General features: G+C 37.3%; 1 protein-coding gene across 2 annotated transcripts in view; it reads right to left on the bottom strand.

Annotated features, from left to right (window-relative positions):
* Positions 1 to 589: 589 nt before the first annotated feature.
* Positions 590 to 17,661, bottom strand: part of LOC114939884 (membralin) — a 104,581-nt gene continuing 87,509 nt past the window's right edge. For both annotated transcript variants that reach the window (XM_029314326.2, XM_029314330.2), the window contains exons 11-13: positions 11,492 to 11,591; positions 5,275 to 5,629; positions 590 to 3,782 (exon numbers count right to left, since the gene is read on the bottom strand). In XM_029314326.2, the coding sequence (XP_029170159.1) occupies positions 3,601 to 3,782; positions 5,275 to 5,629; positions 11,492 to 11,591 (637 nt within the window). In that variant the 3' untranslated portion in view covers positions 590 to 3,600. The remainder of the gene's footprint in view (positions 3,783 to 5,274; positions 5,630 to 11,491; positions 11,592 to 17,661) is intronic.

Genomic DNA, 17,661 nt, shown 5'->3' with positions numbered 1-17,661 from the left:
GAAGAAAAATGACGACAAGGTGATACATCTCCGACATACTAAACTCGAATATACTCGAGTCGTGTTCGCCAGATCGATTTCAACGGAAGGTAGGGTTCGAGCGGATCGGGTCGCGTCGTGCGACTCACTCCTAATTATGTCTTAATGAAAATAAATCGCTACATTTGTAGGAGTGTCGTGTCTCTTTGGGCATTTCCACGAGTCGCCCGCGCAGTTCGTCTTCTTCCTCCTTCCTTGTCTCTCTCTTTCTTCCTCCGCTCTATCCGCTGTTATCTTCTCGTGCTCTACGCCACCTGTTTGATTCTCTCAAAGGGATACCAGTGTCTATTTGTCTATTTCGGTTTATCCCGTTCTCCTCCCTCTACTCCGCATGACTTGGATTTGGAATCCAACAGTCTTCCTCTCCTCTGTACGTTCCAAGTTGAACAATCAATTTCAATTTCGCGAGAATCTCTTTTAAATCTCGAATTCGTCGCGCCGTATCGGAAGCGAGGGTGGAAAAAGGGAGGGAATGGGAAGGGTCACACGAGTTAATGCACCTAAATGACAATGGCGAATTGATAATAAATCGAGAGGCACACAGTACATGTATATAAGAGACCTCTGCATTTATTATATTTATCATCTAATAATAATAGCGGCGATAGAATAGTAAGGATAGCATCAGTATTTATATTAATTATCCGGTAGTATGTACAATTATAAAAGAAACCTATACTTATATAAATAGTGAAAAGAAAAGGGATATTTTTTGTTTTTTACATAAACGATCGTCTACAAATGTAATTCTGTTGAGGGAGGTGGCAACAAAACGGTAACAACACAATGCACACAACTGTAATTCTTAATAAATAATCGTCTCTCTTTTTATCCTATATTAATAGGGCACACGCGTACAATTCTGTTTTTTTTTTGTTCTTCTTCTTCCATCACTCTTATTAATATACGTCGAAATCTCGCCACGATTCTTAACTTATTACATATTTGACAGTACGCTGGTGTACACAATACGTCAGGATCCAGCATACCGTGTTATTACATCCGAATTCTTTTACACGACATTCATCGCAATGGCAAGGATGCTGTCACATTTGTTTGATAAAGCTCACTCAAATTGCAGTTCACACGCACACCAAGTATAATAAAAGCAAGACGTTCTTTTCGCTTGTCCGTGATACAGAGTACAACATCACTGGACGACCCATCAGACGACAAAACGGACACATATTATACGGTAAACTTACAATTACAATGATTACATCGTTAACTCTAATAAGTAACGCGATATCGGCGATTCAGAGGCTGTTTCCAGCCTTCTCTTTTTTTTTTTTTTATGCAATAGTTTGCGATCATTTAATCATCCTCGCGAATGACAATTGCAATTTGATGCTAATTGGATTCGCGTAAAACTGATTGATTATAATCATTACAAAGCGATAAGGGTTATCAATGGAATATAGATAATGGAAAAGTGGAGAGGAGAAAACGCGAGTTATGATACGCTATCGATTCTGTCCTTACATGGTGGCATTGTTGAATAACTCGCTATTAAATATTACACGTATTTATACATCGAAAAAATTCTTACTACTTAAGCAGACAAGCTCTCGTTGCTCTCGTCACTCGACGATGTAGCGTTCTGTAAATTTCGAGATAGTCGACAGAGTGAAATCGCGCATCTGTCACATTAATCCTTCTATCGAGTCTCCTCGTCTATAAACTGAGCAAACATCGAACGTCGAAAATAAATTAAAAAGAAACGAAATAATGTCTCTCATTTATTTACAATCATATCAGTAACCTTAGGAGAGAGATCTTTATTAATAAATGAATAAGTGGTCACATTTAACGTAAATCGAACGAGTCGCGCCTCGTCTTCTCACTCACTCTCTCTCTGTCTCGCTCGCTCTCGATAGACCTTTGTCGGAAAAATCTACTCGCGAGAGAAATCCCGTCTCCGCGTTCCGGGACGAGAGATCCAAAGAAGATTCCGGTGAAAGAATATTCCGACGAAGGCACTCTGACTTGTTGCGCTCAGAGACTGCACAGTCTTACCGACTCGGTCTCGCCGACTGACGCTTCTCTAATATTTTCAAGAAACGAAGAGTGCAGAGAGACAAGAATGCGAAAAAATAAAAAGTTCAATGCTCGACTTGTGATCCCGCTGCGACGTAAAATTGCATTTTCACACCGTAAAATTTTTGGCATGTCTCGATCAGATTTCAATCTCGATAATCGTCTCGCATCTAAATCTCACGTACCTCTTAAACGCAATCCCTTGTAGTTTTGTAGAATAAGCCCAGGGTAAGCTTTTGTGATTCGAAAAGTACACAAAAGATTAGAAAAGTGGTCATTAGAGAGACGATTTTTATTTTAGCCACGTTACCTTTGCGCTATTCAAATGTAAAAGCTTCAAGGATTGATCGAATGAGTGAAATAGAATAGCTAAAAGAATAATTCGAAATATAGAAATGTAATAATATTTTGAGAAGAAAAATATATATTTGGAAATATCTACTTTATGCAATAAGAGCTATTATATTTACAAAATAATGTGAGAGGGGAAGAGAAAATGTTGAGATTAGCGAATATGCGCTTCGATAAAAAGGTAACATTTATCGCAACATGTGTTGTGCATTAACGCATGTATCGTTTGACGCATCTTCCTACAGATATAATCAATGTAAAACCTCTTGCATCGTGTAAGGTTGATCTCGTTGAACATAAGACAGAATTTGTACGCGATTTGTACAGATTCGAAAATACGATAGATTTAGAACATCACAGAAAAAACAGTATCCTTGAAAGAATGCAAATATGCCTTGATTCAAGTATATTTTATCCTTATAATAGCGCTAAATATAAATAATTTTGAATAAAGGATAATTTATCCTTAAAACAAAGTGCAACATATTTTTGGTTGAAGCTGAAATTTACTTATAAATATTGCAAGGTAAGCATCGGATATAAGTGATACTTTCAAATATATAATTCTTGCGATTTTTCAAACAAGAATATATCTAAAGGATAAAATATACTTTACACAAACTTATTTATTATTAAGGCAAATGAAAATTTGTGATTACAAAGAGCATTCTATGCTTAAATCAATCAAATAGTGTTCGAGAATAAAAATATACTTGAATCCAGGATTCCTTTTTTTCTGTGATCGTGTCTTATCCATCTTGAAGTTTTACATTCTTAATAACTAACTACTAATATGTAAGTTTAACGAATCTAACATCGAATTGTCGAGTGCAGTTTTTAAATCCGATATATTGTATAATCCCCGATATATTTGTCCCCCATTAAAAATTTATTTCGTATATATTAGTACGGCGCGCCGCGCCATATTAAATCTCTGCCTCTCTTCCTCCATCGGTTCCGACTTTAAGAAACCCGCGATACCTATTCATTCTCAAATAAACATTCTCTAAAGCTTATCCACGTCGAAATCAAAACTTGCTTGTCTTTCGTTTCTAACGTAAAGATTATAATTGCACATTACCTTCGAAAATAAAATAATAGCGTCAATCTCCCGCAGGGAGAGTGACTACTCTCTTTTGCGTTCTCCAGTCGTGTCATCATATTCCACAAAATCTAATGTTCCTTCTTGTCCTCGGTAGACGTCGTTTCCTTATTACGCACATCCTCCGCAGACTCGATGACCTCGAAGCCTTCGGAGGACGAAGTGTCGGCGGACGAACCCGCAGGTCCGGAAGTTGGAGAAGGAACCGCGTCCATCTTCGCGACGGAAGACACCGCTGTCGCGTCCTCCGACACTGCGATTCGGAAACGAAAAAAAAAAAAAAGTGTTCCTCATTACGAAGTCGCGAACCACGCCATTCGAATAAGAGCAACAATATTCGCGATAAAAGTGTAAAACGGTCTCATATACAGATCAGGGCACTCATTCAAATAAAGTGTATAAAAAAATGTAACCAATATGGCGGCCAATTCAGGGGCCTGTGTTTTCAATAATTTAGTAAAAACTATTCTTAATATTACTATTTATCTCGACGGTTTTTTAACCGTGTTTATTTTTAACATTTTTTCAATCGTGCACAAGATCTAACACAAAACTGTTAAAATAAAAAAAAATGTGCGCTGACGCACATTGAATAAATTGGCTCGAGTTGGCAGCCATATTAGTTACATTTTGTTACGCTTGACAGCATGTAGTCGATATAGAGGTGTCCTGACCTGTATATAAGACCGTGTGTAAAACTATTGGTGTAAAACGCTCGCGACTCTTGTAAGTTCAACCGCAGTAGCTGTAAACAAATCGGTCGGTCCGATGGGAGATCGTTCATTCGTTCGTTCGCTCGCGTGTTAAAACGATTATATCGATTATCCAGGACGAGTGCGAGAAACGAGAGATGAAATTAAAAGCCCAGAAAAATAATCAGTGCTAGTTGGATCGCTCGAATTGAAACACGATAGCGCGGTGTCGCGTGCCAAACTGTGTAGGCGCTCCAAAAGCGACGAGTGTCAGTGACACAGGATCTACAAAGTGCTCATTCAAAACTCTAAACCGGCGAAACGCCGCGCGCCTCGCGTGCCGACACGAGCGAAATGTGTAATCACGGAATTACTGACGATTACAACCTACCCTAGCAACGATTTCATTTCATTTCAAAATTACAAATACATTTCTGCATCAGGGATCGGAATCGCTATCGCTTGTGACTCCATCGACCTGTTTGCGCGAGCGTTCCATCTCATTATTTTTCTAATAACGTTCCTAATTTGCGCTTCGTAAAATATTAAAACGGAAAAAACTAAGCGTCGTCGAGAGAAAGGAGGAAACATTTTTCTACCACTTTTTTGTAGAAAAGCCCGAATACGCACATGTATGCATCGCGTTCCGATATATAATTAAATGTATCGTTTCAATTTGTTCCTCTATTCATGTATTTTCGCAGAAAAAGTACGAATATCGAAGTTCGATCAAATATACGATATCCAATAGCACGTTTAACTCTTTAGCACTACGAGATAAAATTTCACTTGTACTTATTCGCAATCCTCGCATAAACGCTTTATATAAAAAAAAAAAATAGCACCCAGAGACAAAAAAATTCAACTCATAATTACATTTAAAAGTACGCGTTTGTCAAATTATTAATTGAAATAAAAAAAATGCCTATGTCGGAAGAAGAATTTATGTGTTATCCAATCGTCAAATTAAAAGTGGTTAATAGCCTTTTATCGCATAACTCCTAAAGAAGAAAACAAAGCGGATCGTCAAGATACACGCGAGTTACAACATACCTTGAACAGAACTGTCTTGATGATCCGTCGACGTCAACGACGACTCGGCCGACGTCCGCTCGGCGTCGACGTGTCCTTCTTCCGGAGCGGAGCTAGGCTCCGGATCGAATTGGGACAGCTCGGCGATGTAATTGTGCTGCGTCTGCTCCGTCGTAGGCGTCGACGAGTCGTTCGGACTCGGCGAAGACGAAGGCGTCGCCGTCGACCCGGGTCCCGGGGTGGTTGGGGTCGTGCTGGGCGTCGCTGGCTGCGCCTGCTGAGGCTGGGCGTGATTGCGAAACAGGAGTTGCTGCAGCTGCGCCTGCTGCAGGATCACCGGTAGCTCGTAATGATGGAAAAAGTAGAGCATCGAGTGCTGAAACCAGAGCGAGACCTCGGTGACGTAATTTGTTCAATCGGAGATGTGGATATTATGTAAGACCCTGACAAGCTTAAGGGAATGCTGACCATGTCCGTTTTACCGACTTTGAGTTCAAAGGCTTTTTTTTTTGATTGACTATACAGATTGAAAAATCTTTCTCCACAATTAAAGTACTGATAATAATGAACGGGAAGCGCTGTAATTTCGTATAAAAGAATGATAAAAAAAAATTACAATTTTTTTATCGGTCTCTTGCATCAGCTCGTAACAATACTTATTTAATACAAAAGTTCTGCAGTTTGTTCGTGCACAAAATATGGCGCTCTCAATAGAGATGACATGAACGAATAATACAGAAGTAATAAAAATGAGATTCCCATCCATTATTACAGTCAGTACTTAAAAAAAGTACACCTAACCTAACTTAAAGTCGGTAAAACAGAGCAACGGTAGCATCCCCTTAATGACATTAAATTAAGGAACGAGGAGCGGAATATGCGACATACCTACGTATCTCTGTCGGAGCTAAACTAGATTCAATTGTTTCAAATTTGACGTCAATATCAACGTCAATATTATCATCGACCTGCAAATGACGTTGTTCCACCAACGTCATTTGCAGAGCGGCTTCCTCAAACATTATAACAAAAGTCAGAGGCGGATAGCAAATTCAAATGTCAACGCGGAGGAATGTTGTAGCTCGATCGTAATGACATGTGTCATTTTAAGCTGAATCTCTCTCTCTCTCTCCGATATATATATATCACAAGTTTAAATTGTCACGAAAGTTGGCGCGTCCCCGCTGAACCAGAAACAAGAATTCTGTTAGCCGAGAAGATATATACATATCTCGTGGCTCTCTCTCTCTCTCGTAGGTTGTGACCCCGTGTGTGGTGCGCGGTCCGCTCACGCCTAGCAAATTTATATGGAAATTCGCCAAATTCGTTCTATATCGGAGCGCTCTCTTTCTCCGCAATCGCTTCATCGAACCTGACTCTGCCGATCCTCGGCAGATCGTAATAACCCGGCTTCGCTTTACTCGCCGCGAAACTACATTCCCCGCGTCTGTTACATATATACATACATACACATATGGTGTTATTAGATGATTCGTCCCTCTGATCGAATCGACGAAAGTTGAAAGAATGATTTACAGAGGTGCGAAATAAATTACGTGCCAATGAGAGAGAACTTTCTCTCTCTCTCTCTCTGGCTCTCGAGATTCCGATGTCCTATTTAAAATAGAAAAATCCAGCACGAACGAATGAGACGCGGATGGGGAGAAGCGAAGGTGGCAAACGGATGAGGAAGAATCTTGGATATGGAAAATAGATATCTCGAGTCTCCCTCCGTTTCCCCTCCCTCGGGCACCTGTCGACGACGCGAAGGAAATGGGGTATTCCCGGCGATTCGTCGGCGAGAGCGAAACGATTCCGCGCCGTTTGATAAAAAGAAGACCGGTGGAAAGATTCGCGAGATGAGCGGGAGTGGATCGAGGGATCCCCCAAGGTAAATGGGAAAGAATGTGAAGGGAGGACGCGGATTGCGGAAACGAAAGCGGAATCGGGGAGGAAAAAGAGGGTGGAAGATATATATATATATATATATATATCGAATTTTCGTTTGGCGGATAATCAACGCCAATGACACCGATATCGAATCGACGTATAATCACGCCGCCGGGCTGATCGGCTAAAATCTGACCTACAGCAACAGCCGGCCGTGAGCTTTGGTCGTCCGGGAGTCAAAACGATTCTCCGACGTGCCCCGCGGCCTTTTGAATTTTACCGCCACGCGATATTCGTAAACTCGTTGCCAGGAAATAATTGTCGCTCGTTAAACGATCGATCATGTTAACGAACCTGTAACCCGGTTGTCAGGCGAGGACTGTCATCAACCGTGACGTGATGGGTTTAAGCCGATTTATTTATCGAAGCATATATATTCGATCACGTTTCCAAATACGTCGACATATCGTTTCGTTTATGCGCTTGTGACAAAAAATTGTTACACCCCACACACACGTATCTATGAATTCGGAATAATATTATACGATAAAATATGACGTAGAAAATTGAATTTTCAGAGATATAATCTGAAAGATCCTCGTATATTTCTAAAAAAAATGAACATATCTATATATAGTAATAGAAATAAATGCTTAATCTGGAATTGATAATTCCGTTAAATTAGAGTAGAATCGAGAGGAATGATCGACAATCATTATATAAATGTGTCCGACAATCGAATACGGCGAATACAAATACGTAATAATATAATCTTTTTCCCAAGCGCAGATACAGTAATGACGCAGCATCGTGATGCATTTATCACACCTTTTATCGAGTGAATTAAGCACTCCATTAAACTTTAATGGTATTCAGTTTTTACGCGTGAAATATACACAGTACATATCTGAATGTAGTTATTAACGTAGCGGCTATCTATTGTAACGCCATTATAATAATACCTGTTAATACGGCCATCGCGATCATCTAATTATAAGTTATTGCGTTATCAAAGTACGCCCTCCAATCAGATTATCCACCGTATTATTGGCATAGCGACAAATTTGTTTCTGAAATTCCGGCGGCTTATGGCAAATGTTCTATTACGAGCGATCGCGTCCGTCGCGTATAATAGACGATACTCTCTACTTAAATACGGAGATAAACGTACAATCGATGCGATTCTGGTTTAACGTGACTGGAAAAACAGAGGAGAGAAGCTAAAACAGTCTATTTACACGTATAATATTGTACGACAATTACGAACAAATAAATCAATTTTACTCGCGCGTAAAAGAGACAAAAATAAATACAGTAGCGTGATAAATAAAAATTATCTCCAAGATTGGAGCGAAGTTTCAGAGAATATAATACGATAGCGTATATATACAGAGTGTATCTAAATAAGTGTGAAAAATGTTAAGAAAAGAGGGTTTCTTATATAAACATACACGCTAGAAATAAAACAAATTAAATAAGGGTTGTTGGTTTTATCCCCTTATAACGATACAGGAAGATGAAAAAATATTGATAAATGTCCCCCGACCGAGTTTAATTTTTTATTTGTCTGAAATTTGAGAAAAAAATAGAAACCAATTTTTCACCTCTTTAGAAAAGTGTAACTCCTCAGGGAGAGGTGTATAAGAAACCCCCCTGTATTTTCGACAAAGAATCATGAAAAATTGTTCGCACTTATTTAAATACACCTTGTACATACATATATTTCCTAATGGAATACACATATATCGGATGAAAAATGAAATAATATCTCTCTCGACGGAAATGCCTGCGTCCTTGATGAAAAGAAGCGAGACACGCCCTTCTCGACGGGAAGGAGATTCCCGTATTAAGGTAACCTTATGCGCATTCGTATATCGGGAGCCAAGAAGCCGCATTAAATTATTTCTATCGATCGAGCTGTCAGGAGCATTGTCCCGGCTGCGTTTACGTAACTTAAGTTTGAGCGATGGCGGCTTTAGGCTATCCAGCCAAGCGACCACGGCTCGTTCTTCGTACTGCGCTAGCGTTAGCTGTCAATCGCAGGACTCCCGACAGTAGCCAACGGGATCGCATGCAAAATATTGCGTCCCCCCTCCCCCGTTTTCCCTCATCTATCTCTCGACGCTGTTCCTCCAAGGTGGAAGTGCAAACTCGCGTCACAAGCCCGGACCGGGCATTATGCGTTTTCCCATTCTACGATGAATTCATCGATCGCGATCGAGGAAATTCATTGTCTTATACAGAGTGTCCGGTAACTAACGGACCAACGATTACAAATGGATTCTTTGGTCAATTTGCGAACGATTTTTCCTCAGCGAAAATGTCGAAAAAGGTCATCATTTTTTACAACTTTCCAATATTTGTCATTATGTATCTTTATAACTAAGCCTCAAATTAAAATTTTATTATAGTAAACTCTACCTGAAATTAACTGAAGAATGTAATTATGTTAGACTTTTAACTCCAAAACGTTTAGTTTTCAAAAAACCCATTTTTTTCAATCGCTTATAACGCTTATAACACCCTGTATATTGACGAATTAAACGGTGAAATAATAACGAAAATTCTTTTCTCTATAATCTTATTACTTTAGATATCGCAATCGTATTCTTTCATCGATATCGTCGCCGAATATCGCCGATCGCAGTAGAAAGTGTCAACGATATATCCGGCGCGCGGCTAAAGAGCATGGTTTCGATGCTTGGTGAATAGTTAACATTTTACTTGAAATTGTTTTAAAATATCTTTATGTAAGAGAGATATCTCTCTATATTTGAAAAAATATCAAGAAAATTTCAATTCTATAATAAATAAAACGCGGAAATAAGACACAATATTATAATAAGATATCTGTCAATTTCACTTTCTTTTTTTTTTTACGTTTTTCCTGTATTATCTTAATGCAGATCTAATATCATTTTCTGTTTAGATCTAACTTATATTATGCTGTCAATGGTTTCTTCAGTTCATTCTAATTTGAATCTAATATTATCGAGTTCAGAGATAGCTTGGATAGCTTGGTTAGTTACCGGACACCCTGTATATTGACGAATTAAACGGTGAAATAATAACAAAAATTCTTTTCTCTATAATCTTATTACTTTAGATATCGCAATCGTATTCTTTCATCGATATCGTCGCCGAATATCGCCGATCGCAGTAGAAAGTGTCAACGATATATCCGGCGCGCGGCTAAAGGGCAGACAATAACGCTTTTCGGTTTAGAAAAGCTGGCGAGAAAAAGAAATCAAGTTCGATTGATCTTGGGAGACAGATTCGCTACTCTTCTTAGGATTAGTATATATTAACGAAACTAAAAAGAAATTCCACCAACGTGATTGAAAATCCTTGATTTATTAAGCGCGAGTTTTATAGGATTTGAATCCGCTCTTAATCATTAGTCCGTTAGTTACCGGACACTCTGTATACGCATGTACGATTAATTGTCGTTTGATTGTTAAACGAGATTGCGATGAAAGTTTTATTACGTCGGTCTCTTTCGAGAAAATGAAATACGAAGCTTTTTAAATAAATCGCATATATACCCTTTTTCATATTTCTTCCCCTTTTTCAGATATGTTAATCTGACAAATTTTCGTATATGTTTTCAACGTTAATTAATGCAATGTAGAAACAATGGTGGAATTGACATTATTTAATCTATCGAAGCCACACATCGGACAATAATTCATAATCCATATATCTCTTTCTCCCTTTCCCTTTAATTATGACTCCAATCCGAATATAATTTGCGTTTCTAAAATATATGTAATGCTATAAAATTCATTCATTCTCACCTATCGACGCTTGGCTTACTTTAACAACAGATTGAACTTATTTACGAATCATTTACACAGACCGGATCTAAAAAAAAATGAAATTTGAAATGTTCCTACATCTGCAAGAAGAATAGCAAAAATATCTGCGATGCAATTTTTAAACGCAGCTCGGGGAGAAGAACTCTTTTGCTAAACTTAGACCAACCATATCGGCTGAAGTACTCGCAAGTAGGTCACGGAATATTCGTGATCAATGTCCGTCTCAATGAAAAAGAGCAATTTTTCTCGGGAAAAAACTTTTCTATTTCCGCGCGGTAGAGTTTTTAGTTTGTATCGCGAAGACGATTATTTCACGATTCGTGACGGGGATTCAAGCGCCACTTTAATTCCGAAATATCGCGTAAATACTTGCGCCTCATCAGCACATTTGCATGCCACGAGAATTTATTCCCAATCACTGTTCTTTGTACTCCCGTCGTCGATCGACGACGTATCTCGAAGTATCTCGAAGTTCGAGTCTTAAACTGAATAAATTTGATTTTCCATCTTAATGACATGAAATTACTCACCTGTATAAAGAGCCAGGACGTGATGAGCGCCAAGCTGCTGTACTGTCCATTAAATCGATAATGGTATGCGTAGAAAGAAAAGTGATACAGATAGAAGAATCTGAAACACAGAAACAACATGTCTCGTCGTTAAAAAACGTGTCTCGAAGTATACATGAGACGAATATAAGTTGGTTACAGAAGGGCGCGTCTCGATAAACGAAAAAAAAAAAGATCGTTCGACGCGAATACGTGAAATTGCGGAATGCAACGAGATTTATTCGCCCCCGGATGTGTGCGCGATAATCTCTAAAATCCAACATCTAAAACAACATCGAGCCACTTAACAGGTTACATAACGTAACGATATACACGGCACGTTCCCACCCCGTGGCAACAATACGGACGAACTATCGATCAGATCGTATCGAGTTTCAGCCTATTGAAATATCGAGGGTGACGCGTTGCGCGGCTAGCGGCTATATGCGTCGTTATTACGACCGAAAAAAATATCGCAATATGCGAGAATCTAGCGACACGCACGATTCTCTTCCGTAAAAAGCATCGGATATTACAAATTATTCTCGCGGTCGACATCGTATTTTTTTAAGTACACAGAGAGAATTTTCTCTTAGAATTTAAGTAAGAATCGTATAACAATTTCTCTGATTGATATTTACCACAATAAAAATATTAATATGTACATAGTAAAATTTACTATGTACATAGTAAATTCTTAGTAAAATTAATTGTCGATTACCATGATTTTTAGGGTAAATTTGAAGAGAAAAGTGTAGGTGCTTGATATTTTTCTAAAGGAACAATCATTGAAATCATTCAAAGTAGATAAAAATTAAACTGATATATTTCCTTCGGTGTCTTCAATGAATCGTGATTAAAAGATGATGTGTAAAATTGCACACTTTTCAATCTCGTATCGCCTTAAAAAACACGAAATCTCTCTCGTCCTGCGGAGGATTAATCCACCTCGGTTTTACGATAAATAAAACGCAGAAATACTTTATCTCTTAATCTTCCTCTAACTGAATTATTTGTTACCCTATTTCGTACACCGCTTCTCAACCACGAAGGAGACACGAATCCTTTCTCGCGACGATATCGTTTTATACATTTCGAGCTTACGATTCATAAAAATGTCCAGATTTGAATTCATTTCGGAGAATAAATTTCTAAAAACAATTAAGATACATGTTTAGAGACTTTCTCTTTTTTTTTATTTCAACGTATCCTTGCCATCTTCATCGGGAAGACACTTTTGAATTAATATAGATATGTGAAAGGTTGCCTGCGTGTGGATGGATTTTGTAGATATCATAATTTATCAGGATTTTATCGGCTTTAATACACCCACGCACGCTCGACATAATTCTTTACTCTTTTCAAAAGCACAATATCTGCTCGATGAATAAAAAACGTAAAAATATAAATTATCTCTATCACTCTCTGAATCAATGACAAAAATCTACGCATACTTTTATTTATATTAAATATTTGATTTATATTAAATAGTCTTCTATCTTGCACGATTATTAAAAAAAAAATGGAATTTTAATTAAAAAATTCCCATTTTATGATAATTAAATTTACACGAAGATCAAACAATCGCTTGGATGTATTCCGAATAATTATAAAAAAAGGAACGTAAGCGTAGGGTTATATTTGTCTATACACACACATATTTTTTTTCATTGCAGTCTTTGCTGATGAACGGCGTTTAGGTGATGAAGAAGGGATTGTAATCAAGCGATTTTTACGAGAAGCTGTTACGGTCGCCAATATTTACGGATCAGGGCGGGGTTGAGGCAACGCCACTACCCGAAGAAAGAAAAGCGATCAGCTGGGGTGTGGTGGAGGATGATAGAAAAAGAAGTTGGGGTCTGTAGGTATATCCCCTCGACGAGTATGACGACTAATTTTCTAGAGTATATAACGGAACTTTAGCGTCTCTCAATCAATTCGATATACATATATGTATAGGTATCGTAAATTATGGCTGTACAATCAATGGAATATTAGCGCCATAAAAATATTTTGTAAACACACGTCAGGCAGAGAGAATGAAATTAATACAAAAATTGAAGTGTTGTTGCATAAATAATAATGAAATCTAACAAAAATGAAAAAAAAACAACTCCATATATGATAGCAAAATATATATCTGTGCAATGAAAATATATGATGTGCTTGAAAAAATGAGGATCTCTGTTCCTAAGACCATATAAGCCTCAAACAATAACGTATTGAATGCATTCATTTGAAAATCTTACGATGTGTAAATTTATGTACAGCGGGCGTTGGTTCGTAACCGCTTTGCATTACGTTTTACGACGCTGCCAGTCGTAAAACGCAGTTTAGGCGGCCGATGCATCCCATTTTCGTTTGCGACGACACGGGCAAACATCCAATAAATCCCACCATGCGTCTTGTTTGGATCGAAAGCAAAGTCTCGTCGTGATTAAAGCGTTCACGTTACTTTGCAATTTATTATATCTAAATTAAAACGCTGTGTATTTATATATGGTCGATTGCAATATTTTTACATCGTTTATGCTTTCAATACAATACAATGAAATATTCGCTCGACAGCTTGTCTAATCGCAGAAAAAAAGGAATTCTTGATTCAAGTATATTTTTATTCTCGAACGCTATTTGATTGATTTAAGCATACAATGCTCTGTGTAATCACAAATTTTCATTTGCCTTAATAATAAATAAGTTTGTGTAAAGTATATTTTATCCTTTAGATATATTCTTGTTTTAACTTTTACTTTATAACTTTATACCTAATACTTTATAACTAATTTTAATTTTACACTTTGTTTTAAGGCTAAATTATCCTTCATCCAAAATTATTGATATTTGGCGCTATTATAAAGATAAAATATACTTAAATCAAGGCATATTTGGCATTCTTTCAATAAAAATAATAACATTTTTATACCGTCATTTAAATAGCTTCGGAAAATACATTCAAAAAACATTGATATTTTAAAAAAAGGTGAGAATCTTCCTTTTTTTAAATTCTGTCTGGCGATTCATTTAATCCTAATTAAAAATTCAAATATCAATAAAAACGTAGATATTTGAGAATCGCCAGACAGAATTTAAAAAAAGGAAGATTCTTACCTTTTTTTAAAATATCAATGTTTTTCGAATGTATTTTCCGTACCTATTTAAATGACGGTATAAAAATGTCATTTAAATATTTTATGTTATATTCATACCAAAAATCTGCATAGATCGCCGCCATCACAGAAAAAAAGGAATCCTTGATTCAAGTATATTTTTATTCTCGAACGCTATTTGATTGATTTAAGCATACAATGCTCTTTGTAATCACAAATTTTCATTTGCCTTAATAATAAATAAGTTTGTGTAAAGTATATTTTATCCTTAAGATATATTCTTGTTTTAAAAATCGCATATGGTAAAAACAAACTTAGTCACAGTTGATCTAAGAATTATTATATATACTTGAAAGTACCGCTTATATCCGATGCTAACTTGTCCTTGCAATATTTATAAGTAAATTTCATCTTCAACCAAGAATATTTTGCACTTTGTTTTAAGGATAAATTATCCTTTATCCAAAATTATTTCTATTTAGCGCTATTAAAAGGATAAAATATACTTGAATCGAGGCATATTTGCATTCTTTCAATAAAAATTAAAATATCAATGTTTTTCGAATGTATTTTTCGAAGCTATTTAAATGACGGCTACCAAAAATCTGCCGCCATGCAATTGTTCACAGAAAAAAAGGAATCCTTGATTCAAGTATATTTTTATTCTCGAACGCTATTTGATTGATTTAAGCATAGAATGCTCTTTGTAATCACAAATTTTCATTTGCCTTAATAATAAATAAGTTTGTGTAAAGTATATTTTATCCTTTAGATATATTCTTGTTTTAACTTTTGCTTTATAACTTTATACCTAATACTTTATAACTAATTTTAATTTTGCACTTTGTTTTAAGGATAAATTATCCTTTATCCAAAATTATTTATATTTAGCGCTATTAAAAGGATAAAATATACTTGAATCGAGGCATATTTGCATTCTTTCAAGGATACTGTTTTTTTCTGTGATTTAATGAACGTTAGCCTTGTAAAAAGAGAAACATAATAATTTGACGCGAACGCGCTCGAAAGAATCGAGCGGGGAAATAAAAGATAAAACGAACGAGAAGCGGACAGAGGGATGAGAGAAGGAATGCGCCTCCGAAATCCTACGTTACGTATTCCGGGGACATAAGCTCTAAAGTGTCTCACGCTCAGGGAACCGCAACCATCCGACGACGATTCATACGTTTTTCCCGGGAAAGAGGGAGAGCAAAGAAGAAGAGAGACTCTCCAAACGCATTCTGAATTCATTGAATAGTACTGCTACCCCGCCGGCAGGGGTTACTTTCGGACTTTGGAGCAGACTCCAAACGGGTCCCCAGCTGCCCGATGCAATCTCGTCCAACTTTTCATACTACATACGTAACAGTCGGACCATAACTCGATTAATGTCGGAAATCACGATAACAGAGTTGGCAATAATTATTATTATGTGCAGTTATTTGCGATTAATCGAGTTGGAAGAGAGAGAAAGTCGCTTTATCGACTAATTATATTTACTAATGATGTATTCATGTTTGTGATGCATTAGACTTTATATTATGTTTGTCAAGCATGATTCTCACTGTCAAAATTTATGTACCATTGCCAGTATTTAGAGAAAATGGATATTTCTTTAGAAATTATTAAAGAAAAAGATTTTATCTCCGAAAATTCGCATCATTGCTCGAGATAATGAATTTACGAGATATAACGCTCGCGTGTCAAATCGCACGAGAGATATTCACCAGGGCGTATTTCGTCTCGTCCTCGCCTTTGGTCGGATGCAGTTCGTAACAATCAGTTTCGGCATTCAATTGACAGATTTACAATACGAGAGATAGGAAAAGAAGGATATCAAAACGAGTCGTTGAAATAAATACGACAAATTAATTCTACGAATCGTATTCTTATTTTTTTCTCATCAATCAATTTCCGCAAGAAAAAATAAAATATCGTTCGAAAAAATAGCTGGTTGAAAAATGTCTCTTTCCAACTTTGACATTTTTCACATGGTTTATTTGAATAAAACAAGTCGTCGCCAATGTAACCACAGGATGTGAAACCGTACGCTTGTCCAAGAAATTTGCCCATGTTTTCTACCGAGGAGCAATATCTTTTGAGAATCGCTTACTTTTACACAAGTGAGTGAACGAAGAGGAAACGAAGGAAGGGAATGGAAGGATCCCGCGGCGATGTTCCAGGGAAGAGGGTCGCGCTTTAACGGCACCAGGGTGGGAACAGGAAGGCGAAGAGGGTGTAGCCGTCTCCATAACTGTACGGTCCACTCGGCTAACGTAAGTATATTGTCAATCAATCCATGGTATAAAAGCAATCTGAGCTCCGGACTACGGGGTGGCGGGATCCCGCGGGGCGTAGACTGGAACCCGGGGACTAAGAAAGGTGAAACGATGGAAGAGAGGCGAGTGCAAACAATCCCCGTTCTCCACGTTTCGTAGAAAAGGAAGGAAGGAAGGAAGGAAGGAAGGAAGAGGTCCTTTCCTCACTGGCCACTCCAAGGACCCTATCCAACAAGTAGGATGAAACGAAACTCGCGTAGCCGGTATCAGTAACTCGTACATATATACAGGGTGTTTCAGAACTGGCGGAAAAGTTTTTCATGCCAGATTCCTGATGTTCGCTGTTTATCTAAATTAAATTATATAGAGATGAAACTTTGGCGACATCTTAACTTTATGTAGATAATAAAAATATGTATTATCTGTATATCTGCATCTTAGATGAAGAAAAGTATTGTCTAGAATAATTTTCACTAATAATAAGAAAAATAATTTTGTATTACACGTGCAGGCAAAGTGGCACTTTGTGTGCGTGTTTTCTGTGCGGAAAGCGGCCGATTTCCCACGCCGCCACCTCGCGCACAGAAAACGCGCACAAAGCCACTTTGCCTGCACTTGTAATACAAAATAGTATGTACACAATATACTATTTTCTTATTGTTAGTAAAAATCTTGAGGAAGGCCATCATTTGTAGCATGTTTCCAATTTTTGCTATTATGTATCTTTATAACTAAACCTTGTGTATTAAAATTTTATTAAAGCAAA

Source organism: Nylanderia fulva, unplaced genomic scaffold (genome assembly GCF_048542155.1).
Source record: "Nylanderia fulva isolate GAGA-0341 unplaced genomic scaffold, ASM4854215v1 Scaffold6, whole genome shotgun sequence".
Taxonomy (NCBI): Eukaryota; Metazoa; Arthropoda; class Insecta; order Hymenoptera; family Formicidae; genus Nylanderia; species Nylanderia fulva.
Note: the sequence above shows the minus strand (reverse complement) of the source record. Positions and strands in the feature narration are given on the sequence as shown.